This window comes from Schistocerca cancellata, chromosome 5, assembly GCF_023864275.1.
Source record: "Schistocerca cancellata isolate TAMUIC-IGC-003103 chromosome 5, iqSchCanc2.1, whole genome shotgun sequence".
Classification (NCBI taxonomy): Eukaryota; Metazoa; Arthropoda; class Insecta; order Orthoptera; family Acrididae; genus Schistocerca; species Schistocerca cancellata.
In genome coordinates this window covers 624,122,244-624,141,078 of record NC_064630.1, presented here as the reverse complement: position 1 = coordinate 624,141,078, position 18,835 = coordinate 624,122,244, and the positions used below count along the sequence as shown (strand labels likewise).

The 18,835-nt window shown below is 36.0% G+C and overlaps 1 protein-coding gene across 1 annotated transcript in view; it reads left to right on the top strand.

The window, feature by feature from the left end:
* The window catches only part of LOC126188725 (protein eyes shut-like), a 290,275-nt gene that overhangs the window by 224,496 nt on the left and 46,944 nt on the right, over window positions 1-18,835 (top strand). The window contains 1 exon segment of the mRNA XM_049930332.1: window positions 2,944-3,153. Within this exon segment, the coding sequence (XP_049786289.1) occupies window positions 2,944-3,153 (210 nt within the window).

The window sequence follows — 18,835 nt, the reverse complement described above, 5'->3', positions numbered from 1 at the left end:
ATTGTAATTAATGGATGAATCATGTCATTATGTGCACAAAAATTAGATCAACAAAAGTATAATAATGAAGGCCAGCACATAAAAGCACAGAGATACACTCCTGGAAATTGAAATAAGAACACCGTGAATTCATTGTCCCAGGAAGGGGAAACGTTATTGACACATTCCTGGGGTCAGATACATCACATGATCACACTGACAGAACCACAGGCATATAGACACAGGCAACAGAGCATGCACAATGTCGGCACTAGTACAGTGTATATCCACCTTTCGCAGCAATGCAGGCTGCTATTCTCCCATGGAGACGATCGTAGAGATGCTGGATGTAGTCCTGTGGAACGGCTTGCCATGCCATTTCCACCTGGCGCCTCAGTTGGACCAGCGTTCGTGCTGGACGTGCAGACCGCGTGAGACGACGCTTCATCCAGTCCCAAACATGCTCAATGGGGGACAGATCCGGAGATCTTGCTGGCCAGGGTAGTTGACTTACACCTTCTAGAGCACGTTGGGTGGCACGGGATACATGCGGACGTGCATTGTCCTGTTGGAACAGCAAGTTCCCTTGCCGGTCTAGGAATGGTAGAAAGATGGGTTCGATGACGGTTTGGATGTACCATGCACTATTCAGTGTCCCCTCGACGATCACCAGTGGTGTACGGCCAGTGTAGGAGATCGCTCCCCACACCATGATGCCGGGTGTTGGCCCTGTGTGCCTCGGTCGTATGCAGTCCTGATTGTGGCGCTCACCTGCACGGCGCCAAACACGCATACGACCATCATTGGCACCAAGGCAGGAGCGACTCTCATCGCTGAAGACGACACGTCTCCATTCGTCCCTCCATTCATGCCTGTCGCGACACCACTGGAGGCGGGCTGCACGATGTTGGGGCGTGAGCGGAAGACGGCCTAACGGTGTGCAGGACCGTAGCCCAGTTTCATGGAGACGGTTACGAATGGTCCTCGCCGATACCCCAGGAGCAACAGTGTCCCTAATTTGCTGGGAAGTGGCGGTGCGGTCCCCTACGGCACTGCATAGGATCCTACGGTCTTGGCGTGCATCCGTGCGTCGCTGCGGTCCGGTCCCAGGTCGACGGGCACGTGCACCTTCCGCCGACCACTGGCGACAACATCGATGTACTGTGGAGACCTCACGCCCCACGTGTTGAGCAATTCGGCGGTACGTCCACCCGGCCTCCTGCATGCCCACTATACGCCCTCGTTCAAAGTCCGTCAACTGCACATACGGTTCACGTCCACGCTGTCGCGGCATGCTACCAGTGTTAAAGACTGCGATGGAGCTCCGTATGCCACGGCAAACTGGCTGACACTGACGGCGGCGGTGCACAAATGCTGCGCAGCTAGCGCCATTCGACGGCCAACACCGCGGTTCCTGGTGTGTCCGCTGTGCCGTGCGTGTGATCATTGCTTGTACAGCCCTCTCGCAGTGTCCGGAGCAAGTATGGTGGGTCTGACACACCGGTGTCAATGTGTTCTTTTTTCCATTTCCAGGAGTGTATAATCTGCAGTGGGCAATGTAGCTGTGCCTGAAATTTAATGTTAATTATCTTGCAAGATAATTGGTTTTGCAGAAACTGAAGTATCTTGCTGAAAAGTTGGATTCCAGTCTTTCTCATGAATAATCTCACTAAGTTCAAAATACAAACTAGCTCACATGAAAATTGCCAAGTTGAACTGTAGTAAAAAGTTCAGTTAGTCATATGTTTTGAGTAACAGAGGTGTCCTTTAAAACGTGGTGGATCATTGGAATCAATACATTGAAATCAATGCCTTGAATGATGAATTTAAGGAGGGAAATATTTAGTTGAGGTTTTGAAGTAGTTGAGTAGCTACCATGTGTATACTGCTTACAAAATATACAGAAATTGAATAATGAGTAAAATAAAAAAAAAATAATTTGTATATGGTGCACTAGGAGCAGATGGAAGAGTCCAGCTTGCACTCTTTCAACTGGCCTCATTCGTTCAGGTTACCATGAATGTGAACCAGGATTTTGGTGCCAATGTTCTTGACCAAGTATTACCTTCCTTATATACCTTCACAGTGAGCATGGTGGGGACACTACCATCTCTCAAGAAACAACAGCCATTTTTACAGGGCTGCCAGATATGTTCCTGGTTTGATGAACAATCAGGCACCATATTCCACCTCAACTGACATGTTAAATCATTCAGTTTTAATCATAGAGAAAATGTCTGGGACTATTTGAAAAATTGGATGAAACATAGCAGTCAACATCCCCACAATTTGGTAACTTTACAGGAGCTGATCATCGGTGAGTAGTTTCATCTGGATATACCGTACCTGAAGAAACTTGTGGAATCTCTTCCACCTCACATTGAGACCATTACCAAGCCTGGTGGTTGTGTTACATATTGTTAGTGTGACATCTCAAGAGCTGGCTGATTTTTGTCTGCTGTGCTTACTGACTCACTTCAGTGAAATTTTAAAAAATTCAAACTTTATTTCTTTGATCTATGTTGCTGGAATGCATGGAAGCCAATGCATATTTATTGAAGGTAGATCGATATTAAACATTGTTTTAACATTATTAACTAAATTTTATTTCAGGCACACATTGTTGAAGTATTTATACATCATTTTAATGAATACATAACATGAATGTTTGTTCTATTTGTATGCTCAATGATGTAAGCTATAATAAATCTTTGTAAAACAAACAGTCATCAGCATTCATCAGAGTGTAGTACACAAAATAAATGTTTTACTATTTTCCTCTTGTCATGTTGATTGTGATGAACTTTGATTTTCCACATAAATGTTAAGATTAATGAGAGGTTCAGTAGGTAGTGTGCATTGACAAAAATTGGAATGTCCTGTCAAAAATCAATATGCATCTTTGTACATCTTAACAAACTGTTGCCAGAATCTACTAAGATATTTTTTTTCCATTTGTAATAGATGAAACCCCATCTGATGTTCACTTCTCTGGAAGACGGTCTTTTATATCTCTGCCTATCAAAAATCTGCATGAAAATGAAATATGTATTGAACTAGAAATTCGACCACTGGCTGACAGAGGACTCCTATTGTTCATAGGGCAGCCAGATACAAACAGTTTCATGTCACTTTCACTTCAGGGTGGAGTGCTTGAACTTCGAATTCTCCCCGGTATGTGGCCATAACAATTAAGTAGGAAGTACTTTGTTTTTGTTAACAAAAGTAGTTGTGTGTCTGGTAACATTGTAGTATTGCAGTCAAAAGCCTTTGCCAAGCCGTCCAGAGCAGGTGAGTAAAATTAGAAGTAATGCAGTTTATACAAATCTTAGGAGTTGAGATAGTTACGAGAAACCAGTACTGTAGATTTTTAGGTTTAGCTTGCACTTAGAAAAAAATTACTTTACTTAAAATTTCTCTCATACATAATTAAAATTTATACTGTGCTTCAACATTAAACTATGTGGTGTTCTTGTATCCAAAGTTTCCCATAACTTTTCATAGTTTATTAATCAGTGATACAGACATTTACTGTTCAGTTTTTACTATTCTAATCAATACATGCCAATGAAATATACCCTTATTATCTTCAAATCCAGCAGATTAATAAGATTCACACAATGTAAAACTGCAATATAATATAAACTTTACTGTATGTTTGTGGCAATACTCAGGTGAGGTATGACATATGGCAGTCAGTCCCATACCACCATATTTTATTTCCCATGGTTCTACTGGAACTAATTCCATTGTAAAATCTGCCCCATGCTGCTCCCCACCCCCCTCCCTCTGAAAAAAAAAAATTATATACATATATATATGTGTGTGGATGGATATGTGTGTGTGTGCGAGTGTATACCCGTCCTTTTTTCCCCCTAAGGTAAGTCTTTCCGCTCCCGGGACTGGAATGACTCCTTACCCTCTCCCTTAAAACCCACATCCTTTCGTCTTTCCCTCTCCTTCCCTCTTTCCTGATGAGGCAACAGTTTGTTGCGAAAGCTTGAATTTTGTGTGTATGTTTGTGTTCGTTTGTGTGTCGGTCGACCTGCCAGCACTTTCATTTGGTAAGTCACATCATCTTTGTTTTTAGGTATATATATATATATATATATATATATATATATATATATATATATATGTGTGTGTGTGTGTGTGTGTGTGTGTGTGCGTGCAACAGCTCTCCTGCCCCATCCTAACACAGTACTACATTAAAAGAAAACAATTCGTTTCTTATTTACCAAATAACATGTATTCACTACACAACTTCATTAATAGGTATTATTTGCTATCAAACTGCCATGCTACACAAATGGACACTGACAATGTGTGTGCACAGGGGACATCCAGCAGTCACTTGCTCAGCATTCTTTACAGCAAGAATCAAGGAACCTGATTAAATTCTATGATACACAAGTCATGTGAAACATCCTGAATTTCAGAGATATGACGTTGCACTCTCCAGTAAAACATTCCACACTGTCATGCACCTGAGTTCAATATATGTCTCCCTCCATCCTCTATCCCATTCACACAGGACTTGGTTTCCTTTTTTTTTATTTCTTACACACTACCATTTTACTGTACTTACGTGTTACATTTTATTTGGATAATTCTTCTGGTTTCTGTTTTATTTTCTCTTTGTGTTTCTCTCTCAAATACTCACTCTTCTCACCCTTTGGTGTCCTTTCTTTCATATATGAACTGAGATCAGTCCATTGCTAACTAATGTATTTGATCTCCCACTGCTTCCAACATATTTTCCTTCACCTGTGCCCCCTTATGCCCTTGTGTGTTACTGATCTCCTTTAACTTGGATTGTGAGTCCTCATGTGACTAGGACGTCCCGTCTGGTAGACCGTTCGCCGGGTGTAAGTCTTTCGATTTGATGCCACTTCAGCGACTTGCGTGTTGATTGGGATGAAATGATGATGAGTAGGACAACACAACACCCAGTCCCTGAGTGGAGAAAATCTCCAATCCAGCCGGGAAACGAACCCGGGCCCTTAGGATTGACATTCTGTTGCGCTGACCACTCAGCTACCGGGGACAAACAGATTGTGATTCACCAACTTGCTCAACAGCTTCCTTTTTTCTTCACTGAAGAGGGATCTTGTGTTGTCAAAACCTGTTGGCATTGTTTTGAAGGTAAGTACTGGCAATCCACTATGCACTATTTGTATTTGTCCATACATGTCCCTATATTCATTTTACATCATTGTGCGCTGAATGATTTGTAACTTAGGAACACAGTTCCTTTTTGCATTACTTGTCATTTCATGATATCATTGTGCTTTTCACAATTACTGGTTTTCATTTTTACTGACATGTGCATGAACTGTTATTTTCCAGTTCACTGAAATGGATCACCTAAACAGATGTATTATGATGTCCTTTGAAATAAGTTAATAAACCGTCTCTGTACATGTCCTATAAACTGTATTGCTATTGGAGTCAGTGTAACCAATAACAAAATAAACAAATAAAAATCTAAAATCTTTCAGAGTTTCCATGCCAGTAATGCAGGAAAACAATAGTTCTCTGGTAAATGAGTTACTGAAACACAAGCATTTTACAAATTGTATGATTTTGGTATTTTAATGAATTTGTTTAAGTCTGCTGCGAACATGCAAACACAGTGATGTGATTCTTCAGTTTCTCCCGGCGTATTTGTTGTTCGAACAGTCCACGGGTATACTGCTGGTTCATAGTGTCCAACGGGTAAAATATTTTGGCGATCAGACATGTCACCATCGTCAGGTGCACTGACAAACTGAGCTCCTGAGGGCAGGTGGCCGATTTAAATCCCCTCCCCCCATAGGCCGCTCTCTTCACCGTCCGCGCCCGCGCGCTGGCGGTCGCGAAGATGTGGGCATCATAATCTGTCGTAACATTCATATGCTTGCTATGTCTGCCCTCGTCGCCAGTTCGTACTTCTTGCTGAGAGTCTTCTTATTACATTCAATGCTGGGTCCCAAGCCTTGCTGAGATTGTAGCCGCAATCTCAGTTGATAAGATCTTCCCTGGTGCGAATTTCGATAGCCTCCCTTATAATGCTGCCCCAATATTTAGAGGTCTGAGCCAGGATCTTGGTACTCTCATAATCCATCTCGTGTTTATTGGACAAACAGTGCTCTGCTACTGCCGACTTATTTGGATGTTTCAGTCGAGTGTGCCTTTGATGTTCTCGGCAATGATCTTTGATGGTGCGTACTGTTTGTCTGATATAAGTCTTCCCACACTCACAGGAAATTTGGTATATGCCAGCCTTCCTCAAACTGAGGTCATCTTTCACACCTCCCAGTAATGCCCGTGTTTTATTAGGCGGGCAGAAGACGGTTTTAACTCTGTGTTTCTTTAATATACGGCCGATTTTCCCCAATACTGCGCCATTGTATGGAATAAAGGCAGTGGCTACCTCTTCTTCCACGACTTCATCCATCTCCACAGGTTGTGTGGTGGTGGTGGAATGGAGAGTGCGTCTTATCTGCCATTCCGAGTACCCGTTTTTTCAGAACACGGTTTTGAGGTGTTCCAATTCCTGGAGCAGATTCTCTGCGTCTGAGATGCTGCATGCCTTGTGTACTAGTGTTTTTAGTTCTCCATTCCTCTGAGAAGGGTGGCGGCAGCTGTCTGCATGCAGGTACAGGTGAGTGCATTTTCTTCCTGTACACACCATGGCTCAGGGAACCATCAGCTCTTCTCTTGACCATGACGTCCAGGAATGGTAATCTTCCTTCTGCTTCGGTCTCCATAGTGATGGAGTTCAGGTGTTTAGGAAATCCAGGAGCTTGTCCCTACCATGGGGCCAGATGACAAATGTGTCATCGACATAACGGAAGAAACAAGTAGGTTTCCAATTGGATGACACCAAGGCTTCCTCCTCGAAGTGGTCCATGTACAAATTCACGACCGCCGGTGAGGGTGGGCTACCCATTGTGACTCCATCCGTTTTCTCATAATATTACCCATTAAACAGAAAATACATTGAGGTCAAGACATGCCTAAAGAGTTTGGTGGTCTTCTCGTCAAATTTCTGCCCAATAAGCTTGACTGACTCTCGTAGTCAAAGCTCACTAGGATATCAGTGTCTTTCAGTCTGAAGTTGTCGAGACGTTTCACAAAATCCACGGAATCACGGATATGGTGAGGGCATTTACCTACGTAGGGGCTAAGTAATTCAGCCATATATTTTGCCAGCAAGTAATTAGGTGCCCTAATGTTGCTGACAATTGGGCACATAGGTACCCCTCTTTGTGGACCTTAGGGAGTCCATAAAGTCTTGGTGGTACAGATCATTGAGGTGACAATTTCTTGGCGTCCCCCTCTGGTAGATCCGCGTCCTGGAGTAGAGCCCTGGTTTTGTTCTCCACCTTCTTCGTGGGGTCAGCGTTGATCTTCCTGTAGGAGTCATCATCTAGCAGGTGCTCCATCTTCTCAATGTAGTCCTTACCGGAAAGAACAACAGTGGCGTTGCCTTTGTCAGCAGGTCAGATAACAATCTCAGAGCACTCTCTTGGGTCTCGAATGTCCGCCCTCTCTCTACTGGTGATGTTAGTCTTCATAGGTGTATTTCTGGTCAGAGCCTGGCAGGTTTCCCGACACATTTCTTCTGTTGCTTCAGGTGGTAATCACACTGCAACCTGTTCCACTACATTGACGATGTCCATGAGCAGCGTGAACCTAGGGGTGGGAGCAAAGTTGAGTCCCTTCTCCAGAACCGAAACCACCTCATGAGACAGCTCCATGTCAGTGAGATTGATGATCGTCTTGCATGGTGCCTTCAGCGATGGTTTATCTGAGAGACATGAGAATTTTGAAATCTGATGTCCAGTGGCCTTTTTATGTGCAGAATCGGCTGTCGTCCAGGTAACACCATCCACCCAGTCCCAGGTCCACGAATTAAACTGATGGCCAGTTTAAGATGAAGTTTAAATAGTTTCTGGGAGTTGTATTCAAGGCTGCGGCGAGTAAAGTGCACCCTCTCACATACCAAGGCAAGGCTGTCCCATCTCTTAATTCTCTTGGCTGCTGCAGAATTGATGTGATGCGTGACCTTAGTGAAGTTCCACACAATCTGCTCAGTACGACATCTCTTCAGGAATGCAAGAGCACTCAGCAAACGGCATCTTTGGTGGCGCAGCTTGTCGAGTTTCTTCATGCTGCGATACATCTCCCCGTAAAGGTATATGATGTGATTCTTCAGTTTCTCCATGTTCGAGCAACAAATACGCCGGGAGAAACTGGTCATACATATTATAAAACTGAATGAACTTACATTTACATCATTATTTGAAATATCTCTATAAGAATCATAAGCTTTTAGAAAGTTATTTGGTGGTTCAAGATTCTATAATCCTTGAGGAATAAATTCATTTCTTCCATTTCTAACATAGATATTTAGTAATTTAACATGATTGAATAAAGAAGAATCAAGTAATGGATTATTTTTTCGATTAGGAAAACAACAAAAATAAATTAAGGCATATCAAATTCTGTACAATTATAATAATTAGTAATATCTAGTTCAGAATTTCTTTTCCCTTGTAAACCAACAAATTCAAGTGTTTGAAGTTTGAAGAACGAAATTGGAATTTTTTTCATTTCTAACTCTTTCTTGTTCTAATTCAAGTGAATATTCTGGTTCATATGTAACAACAGGAACACAAATTTCCATGCTTTTTACAACAATTTTACCCTTTTTTTTTGGAAATTAGTGAGTGGTTGTGTGACTAGGACCTCCCAACTGGTAGACTGTTCACCGGGTGCAAGTGTTTCGATTTGACGCCACGTCGGCAACTTGCGTGTCGATGAGGATTAAATGATGATGATTAGGACATTCCCTGAGCAGAGAAAATCTCCGACCCAGCCAGGAATCAAACCTGGGCACTTAGGATTGACATTCTGTCATGCTCACCACACCGAGCGAGGTGGCGCAGTGGTTAGCACACTGGACTCGCATTCGGGAGGACGACGGTTCAATCCCGTCTCCGGCCATCCTGATTTAGGTTTTCCGTGATTTCCCTAAATCGCTTCAGGCAAATGCTGGGATGGTTCCTTTGAAAGGGCACGGCTGATTTCCTTCCCCATCCTTCCCTCACCCAAGCTTGCCCTCCGTCTCTAATGACCTCGTTGTCGACGGGACGTTAAATACCAATATCCTCCTCCTCCTCCTCCTATGCTCACCACTCAGGTACCAGGGGTGAACCTTTTGGAAGTGTAGAATTATCATTTTCTGTTGTCCAACAAAGAATCAAATAACAGTTGAATCACCTTCAAACATAGTTTCTTCATTACCTTTAAAAAATCCACAAAATAATTTTAATGGATAAAGAATTTAATTTTTTTAGTTTTAATTTTTCCATTGTTAAGAATACGTCCTTCCATATTTAATTCATTCAAAAGGATGATATCAATCAAGTAAGAGTTGAAGAAGAAATAAATGGATATTTGATTCTAGATAAAATACAATTTTCTTTTTTAATTGTAATAACATCAAAATTTTCAAACATAGTTATCAACTAGTTTAATATTTGATTTTCCATCATATGCAGAAAAATCAGTTCTATCTGTGTGAATTAAATCAAAAGTCATGTAAAGTTGTGAAAAATTTGGATGAATCCAACTATCACCAATGAATGAATGGATGGATGAATGAATGAATGAAAATAGCCTGTTTTGTTCCATTGAGGGCAATGCAAATGCAGTTATAATTAAGAAAAAAGAGGAAAAAAGAATTAGAAGAAGAAAAAACTTGGAATTGGAAAAGAGAAAAAAATTTCAAAGAAGTAATCAAAAAATTAATTGTCCTGTATCTAATTTGTACCTATAAGAATTAGTTAAACAATTAAAAATTAATCATTTTCAGGGTGTTTTTATGATTGATGAATTACCTAATGAGACAAACAATTTAAAAGTGGAATAGTATATTTAGACAGCATCTGATCATGTTGAAACTCACTGGATATTTTGTTGTAAAAATAAAGACATAAAATTTGTTTTTAATGCATTTGGAGGAAATATTCCAAAACAACTTGTTAACTATTTCGAAAAAAATAATGTACTGCAGTATTCATAATATAAAAAGTTTTGATGAAGTAATTTGTGGGCATTTGTGTTGATTTGTTTGAATCTAATATGTATGAATTATAAGTGTAGTGATATTTTAAATTCATTTGGAAATAAACTCATTAACAATTTAGAAAAAATAAAAGATTATCAATCACTAGATCAAAAAAACTAATAATGAATTAATTTGAGAATTCAAAAACATTCAATCATCATTAGATTCAAATATAGTTAATGTAATTAAATGATACCCGAAAGAATTAAATAACATTTTTTTTGTATCTGAATATTGTTTTGATTTTAAGTGTAAAAGAATAGTTAATATCAACGTTTGACTTAATGATTTGGATACAGTTAGTAAAAGATATTTGGAAACAAGACTTTTATAACCTATACAGCAATATATAAATGTTTTAATTATGTTTCAAAACTATTATTTCAAAAAAGATATTGAGAAAGCTTTATCAGATATTTCTCAAAAACAGATTTAATATCATATTTGTACGATTTAAATTATCTTAAAGATGAAATATATTTTAAACCAATTATTGAATTTACTTTTATGGCTGGAGGCGAACAAAAAAGGCACAATTTCAATGAATATGATTTTATTCTTAGAAAGGTTTTTCTTGTTGATGAAGACATAAACAGAGATTTAACATTTAATGATAATCACACATACTGTTTGAAGTGCAAGAAGTTTACTGAAAAACATAATCCTCATAGATTAACCAATAAAAATGTAGAAAAAGAATTGAAGGAATATGTTCGATTTGTAAAACCAAAATGAGTAAATTTGTTAAAAAAGTTTTGTAGATGAAGTTATAACTATCCGTGAACAAATTATTATTGAATTACATAAAGCAATAAGAAAAAATTTTAAATGAAAAAAATGTAATATCTTTCACAATTGATGATTTATGGCAATCTGATTTAGCTGGAATAGATTCAGGTAATCTGAAAGGAATTAGAAAAATATATAAAGGTTATAAATATTTATTACATAGTATGGATAGTTTTTTTAATGATGTGCATGGGCTCTTCTACTTAATGATAAAACAGGTAAAAATATAATTGACTCTATCAAAAAAAAATATTTGAGTTGAAAATACGAAAAATTTGCAAACAGATAATGGCGAAGTACTTTATAATAAAGAACTCAAGAATAAATCAAGAAATTTTACATTAATCGTTATTCAACTGTTTGTGAATTCAAAGCAACTTTTGTTGAACAATTTAACAGAACATTGAAAGAAAATATGTGGAAGGCATTTGATCTTCTATGGAAAATGTAATTGGGTTGACTAAGTTTCTAAATTAATTGATGATTAAAATAACACATAAAATTCAACAATAAAAATGCAACTGAAAGATGTAAATAAAGAAACTGAAAAAATCTTATTGAAAAATATCCTACATAAAAAATTTGTTAAATGTTGAACCTAAATATAAAATTGGTGATAAAGTAAGAATTTTTGAAGTTGAAGATGTTATTCATTCCAATCCAATCACATATAAATTGTAAGATTTAAATGGTGAGTAAGTGAAAGGACCCTATTATGAACAAGAACTATTAAAAATTATTTTCCAGATTTTTACCTTGTTGGTAAAGTTTTAAATAAGAAAGGTAATAAAGTCTATGTTTAATGGTTAGGTTTCGATGATTCACACTATAGGGTGGTAAATACGAAAAGTGTATGTCATATCTTCTCCATTACTAAATAATGATAATTTTTCATTACCTCCGAATTGGAAAAGTTTATATATTTTTAATAATAAAAGTTTTCTATATAAATGGAGTTAGATAATGATACTTCAAACATTTTTTGTATTGAATATAATTTTCATTATGATTATTATTTCATTAAAAAGATAGACTTATTTTAATATTCAATTAAAGATTCTCAAAACTGATTTAATGTCAAAATCATTTGAAGATTTTGAATTTGAGTTGCTGGAATAATATGGTTTTAATAAGTTCCATTTATTAGATGCATATAAATTTTTTTAGTAATGTTCTTTAATATTTGATTATGAAAAAACTACATGTAAATTTAGTTTTACATTCTAAGAATGTTTGTTAGTTTATTTATAATTTAAAGCAATTATTCTGGTGAATATCAATCAAAGTATGGAAATAATTTTGAGACAAACAATTCTTAAATCTTCTTTCATTGGTTAATATAAATTTGCTGAATTTGGTGCATAGTTGAGTCCTTAATTTTATCCCAGTTTAGATGTCTGTTTCTGACAATATCTATTTGATTTTGTGCATATTTAAATTTTGTTCAGATACATAACATTCATAGTTTAAATCATGTAATCTTAAAATAACAAGAGTTGGTCTTAAATTTTGATTACTCACTTGAGCAACAATATGTGGTAATAATTTATTTCTTCATTTCTGTCGTTTATTATCCCAACCGCGTCACAAATTATTTCTCTGAAACCATTTATACTTTCATCTTAATACTTTATTTAAATTGTCGAAGTGAGATATTTTCTTTTTCATTTTATGTAATCATGTTTTTTAATGGCCAAGACTTTACCATTAACCCAATTTCAAAATTTACTGCAAAACGCATTTTGTATTTAATATCTAAGGAATATAAACCATGTTCATTAATGAAGTTTGTGGGTGGTTAGATATTTTTAAGTAGCATGATTTTACTGTTAGTGAAATTTTCATATATTTTACAATATTTTCGTTTAACATGTTCATTCTTGGATGTTTATATTGTAAAATATCGCCAAGTCATTTACATAAAACCAGAGATCATTTTTTCATCGATGCTTCTCAAGGGGCTCCGGAACAACCTATACTTGCAATGTTAAAATAACGCTTATAAATTACATCTTTCCTCACAAAGTATTTGAGGTAGAAAGTTGAACTTTTTACAGATTATTTATTGGAATATGGGCTACAACTTAACACAGGGATTTTACAAAATTTTAGTTCAGTTATTAAAGATGATTTTTTTTCAATTGTAATGAAAATTCACAACATTTTTTTCCAATTTTTTATTTATATATTCAAAAATATACAGTTTTTTGGAAAAAGGCTGTGTTAAATTATGCAGAAGGTACTGTGTAACATTTACTGAAAGTTTGAAACAAATATGTTTGGAAGATCCTTAGAAAACATGTAATTAGTATGAGAAAATAAAAGTTTTGGGAATTGAGCGACAAAGATTGGATTAACTTTTTAGTGCATTCCAGGTCCATAGGATGGATTATCTTCATCCTCTGCAAACTCCTCCTCCAGTTTCCTCTTGTTCCTCCTTCTGTTTACTCTTGCTTGTATTTCTAGACTCTTTACAGCCCTGTCTGCAGCCCGAAGGCGTTCCTTGTCTTAAGCAAGCATCGCTCGTACCATGTTAGAACCTATCTTCATTCCCATATATCTAAATACCTAGCACCTTACAATGTTGCCATCATTGAAAGTCGCAACAGCATCATACACACCAAAGTGAAGTGTTTCTATTCCAACAAATACTGTCTTGGGGATTCTCGACCATATAACACTATTTACACTTTCATTGGGGTTTTGAGTTTTTCCGTGAATACACTTTTTCAACAGTTCAGGTGCTGCTAAGTCTCTGAAAATAGGTTTTATCACCTCCATTATTGCATGAGGCAGACTATGCTTATGAGTGTACACTTCACCAGTTAGCAATCCTTTGTTATATTTACACCAACTGTCTTCTTCTTTGGGACACAAGCTATGTTGGGGATTTTCATCGGTTGTAGAAGTATGAAAAAAAAGAGCCCAAACAGCCTTCTTCATTTCGTCGACACTTTGTGTATTTTGCCTAATAGCCATTCCATAATAGTTCTGTATTTTGTCAATTACACTATCAGTTAACCTTCCCTTCCCATCCAACCCTTTACCATCACTGAGTTTTTGTTTTTTGTACGAAGCTTTCAATCGCCGAAGTCTTGTTCCCATTCGCTTCTGTACGTGTCCAATACACTTAAGTTTCTGCACTACAACATCATCACCATAGGGCTTCAGTCCTTGAACATGTCTGAAACTTTTAGAATCACCGTCACCAAGGTAATTAACATATCGCACAGCGCCACAGTGGGTCACGCCCATGTAGAACACATTTCAAAAAAAAATTAAAAATAGTTGTAGTCTTCGGAATGGAATAAATTATATATCTATTAAAAGGTAATAGTCTGCAGATTCAGAAAACGCAAAAAAGTAAAAATTGGACTTTTCATGATTTTGAGCCTTTCCGGAGCCCCTTAAAACTTCTTTGTTGTTATAAATATGTTTATTATTTTTTATATCAACAAGCGACTTCATTTATGAAAAAATTTAATGTATATCTCTAATGTCAGTAATTTTTTCCATATAATTGATTAGTGAAAATAAATGATATGTCCCTTCGGCAATCTATAAAACGATATTCAAAAGAAATTTAAATAACAAGACATAGTTTGCATTCAAAATGATGTTGTAATAATTGTAAAATAAAGAAACAAAAAGAACATCTTCATAATTAGCATATTAAAGCATTTATTTGTGAAAAATCTGGAAAGGAAATTAAAAATTCTTATGAATACATACGTAACTACAAGCATTCAAAAGATGAGATATTAGCTTTAAAATATCAAAAAGATAAAGAAAGAGATTGTCAAAAAGTTTAATGTTTTTATGGAAAATTTGTTTCTAAATTTTACTTACCGAAAAGATAAAGAAAGAGATTATAAAAAGTTGAATGTTTTTGTGGAAAATTTGTTTGTAAATTTTATGTATGAAGACATCAAAAATTAAAATACCATGAAAGAATATAAAGAAATTAATTATTTTTTATTTTTATTTAATGTAATGTCCAACTGTTTAATTATTGTAAGAAATCATTCTTATCATTTATTTTATGCCAGTGTAATTTATAATGACCATATGGTATTGAATGAATACCATTTTGTATTACAACTCATTTATCATCAGCACTTAAAACTATTTTATTACATCCACCTGTATATAATTCATGTTTAAATGATGTAATCATATTCATTTTTCTATTTTGTTTTATTGTCTCAGTTAAGCATTTGTTGTAATCATCTAAGGTATTTCATTTTTCACAACAGATTTCTTAACTCCATTAGATTTTTTCTCTTCTTTTTCACCAACTTTATATGTGTAGATTTTCTGTCTTAAACTATAGTGTTCTAACACTTCTTTTCCACAATATTCATATTTCATTTTTCCTAAAACTTTCTTATTTACTTGCAGAAATTCATTATCTTTTGTTTAATCACTGGTATTAAATTCATTTATCAAGATTTCATATCTTTATAAAAATTTCCAGTTCTTATACCGTAAAAGAAAAAATTAGTATCCATATAACATAAATCACTTTTTTAGCATATTTTGGTTTCATAACATTCCAGTAAAATCATACATTTAATATCTAGAATACCCATTCCAATATAAATTGATTTTTTGAACTTTATTTTAATTTTCTTCATATCAAGTGCTACATAATTATTTGATAATTCTGTAGTATGTTCATAATTTCATTTTTAAATGTAATTCTTATATTTTCTTGGATCTGTTATGATGTTATGATTTTAGTATTTTGTCTATTTTTTAATATTTTCCAATGTCCTTCTAACTGCTTAATTATTCATTAACTTGTAGAAATCTTTTTCAAAATATATAGTTGCCTTTTTTTCTCGTTTCTGTATTAAAATCCATATATTTCTTCAATCAATCTGATTATTCAAATGATAAGATTCTATTAATTTTCTTTAATTTTAATACAAGATTTAGTCATTGTTTAAGATTTTCAAAATGTTAAACATATTTTTCTTCATTTTTAAAGATGTTAATAGTTTATTTCCTCCTTCAGGTACTAAAGGTAAATGTTTGTGTAAATCATGTAATTTTCTTAGACGTTCTAAATCAACTTCTAAAATATAACCTTATTTACAATCATATAACATTTTAAGTATTTTTTCAGAGTTAAAACTTTTTGGTTCCTCCCAATTGAAATTTTTAAAGGGTAAAAACTCAGACATTGTCCAACCATGTAAATTATTTCCATCTAAATATGCAATATAATCTGATTGTTTTTTAGCTCAAAATTTTTCATATATGTATTATTTGATTTTGCATATCTTTTAATAACCTGATAAATTTCACCTCGAATTTCTCTTTCAAGAAATAATATCATACCATAATCATGTAATAAATCTAATTTGATTCCTGTCATTTTTAACATAGAATCCAAAGATAATCCTGGATCTGTAAAAGACCAAGCTGGATCAAGTTTTTTAATACATGCACCGCTAAAATTTTTGAAAGTATCTGTTAAAATTAAATCTTCAGATTGATTATATAATTTTGTATATTCATCAGAATTTCTATTATTGAATTTTTGGAAACTTTCTTTTTTGTGTAATTTATTTTTCTGTAATCTTTATTTAGAATCCATTTATTCACAAGGGTAAACTCCTTTTGTTAATTAGTAAATCTAGTGGTCACCTTAAAATATTTTGCTGTTTCACTAAAATTATTCTTTTGAATATTGTAAGATACTTAATCAGCGCTAGATACCGACTCCTCAGCATTTCCTTCTCCGGGATTTTAGTGCTTCCTCTAGGTAGATCTTAAAGAGTGTAAGAGTGAGTGTGCATCCGTTTGTCAACTCAGACTCTTGAGGTAGTTGATTTCTCACATTTACCATTGCCTTACAACCTTGGTGGAGGAGTCTGACAGCTTTCACATAGCTCGGTGACACGCCATTATCATTTAGACTTGTCCGTAGCTTGTTCTGTGCAATTGTGTCATAAGCTTTCCGGAGATCTACAAAGACAAGGTGGGTCGTAAGGCCCATTGCTGTCCTTTTTTCACTAGGTTTTTGAGGGTAAATACTCCATCAGTACAGGAGCGACCAGATCTGAATCCATTTTGTTCTTCAGATTCATTTACTTCTTCTTCTATCCTCTTTTTTAGGATATGGCCATAGATGCTCGCCATGGATGGCATCACACTAATAACGCGATTGTTTGCACAATTTCTCCTGTTGCCCTTCTTAAATATTGATGTAATTGTTGCCTTTTTCAACTCTTTTGGGGCTTCGTCACCTGTAAGGCATTTGTCAAAAATCACTGCCAATACCTCAAAGAGTTTTGACAGTGCTGCTGTAACCAGTTCTATATAAATTAAGCCTGGACCAAGCGTCTTTCTGTTTTTCATTGCATTAATTGCATTTTGGACTTCATTTGGGGTTATCGGTGGTATATTATCATTACTGATTTCAATGTCTGGTGGGTTCTCAGTGATTGCTGCTCTGTTCTCAGTTAGTAGCCCTTGGAAGTGTTGTACCCATTGCTGCATGCTAATTAGGTTTATATCTGTTTTGTTGTTATTCTGTTCAAATGGCTCTGAGCACTATGCATCTATGGTCATCAGTCCCCTAGAACTTAGAACTACTTAAACCTAACTAACCTAAGGACAGCACACAACACCCAGTCATCTCAAGGCAGAGAAAATCCCTGACCCCGCAAGGAATTGTACCCGGACGCGGGAAGCGAGAACACTACCGCACGACCACGAGCTGCGGACGTCGTTATTCTGTGTTCTCATTGTTTTTAATAACTTCCAGGCTTTCCTTGCATGTGTATTCCCCATGCCTTTTTCTCTTTTTTCACCGGTTTTCTGCCAGGCTTCATTTTTTTCCTTAATTATTGTTTTTTGGGCATCTTTTCTATGCTCTCTGTATTCCCACCAGCCATTGTCTCACCTTGAGTTCAACCGTTTATTATAAGCCGCCTTCTTACATTCTACCTTCTCTTGTACTGGGTGGTTCCACCACTCATCACATGTTCTATTACTCTTCTGGATTTCTTTTTTTCCCAGTGCTTCATAAGCTGCATTATGGATGGCTTCTTTAGCCATCTCATACATCTTATCTGCAGAGGTTTCTTCAATGACAGCAAGTTTTTCTGCTAGCCTTTGCTGGTACAAGAAACGAGTAGAACTATGGTCAAGGCTGTGTACATTATATTGGATATTATTGGCTTTCTCTGGCTCAGTTTCCTCTTGAATTCCTGTGTCTTTTTTTGATGTAGGCAAATGTGATTTTTTTTTTGTTTTATAAAGAATAAAACTTTTTAAATTTGAAGAATTTAAATGAGGAAATGAGAATTTGGTTTTTACGATACAGGCAAATGAGATGTTTTTGGTATGAGAAAACAGTGAAATTAGGTTCTTTGTTTGTAACCTGGAATTTTTACTCGAAAATGCTCTTTGCACCAGAACTCTCATCAGTACATAGGCATATCCTTATTCCATTTACACATATACTATCTGCCAATCCCTGTTACTAGAAAACTTCAAAGTAAAAGCACAAATCTCTCTGTACTAAGAATACATAGTAACCCCAACAAAATAAGACAATAAAATGAAAATAATGTAATTTACCACAGAGCTCCATATACATTCTGTAAGCTTTGTCACATACTTACATGACCTGAGTGCGTAAGGCACCTCGTGTGCAGCCTGTCTGCAAGCTTCTGATTCTTTAATTCCCTTCTTGCCCCAGCCTTCGTTGCTGATAGCAGCACTAGCATTTGTGGTAAAGCATCCAGAGCTCTCTTAGAAGGTCTAATGCACACTACGTGGACAATGGAGGTCCTTTCCAGCAGTTGTAATTTGTGATGTCATTTCTGTGACTTGGTATAGCACTTGACAATGCATAATCAATTTCTTCATTTTACCCTTCATTGTATAGGGGCTAGTTCACCAAATGTATATTTCAGCAACCTAACAGTA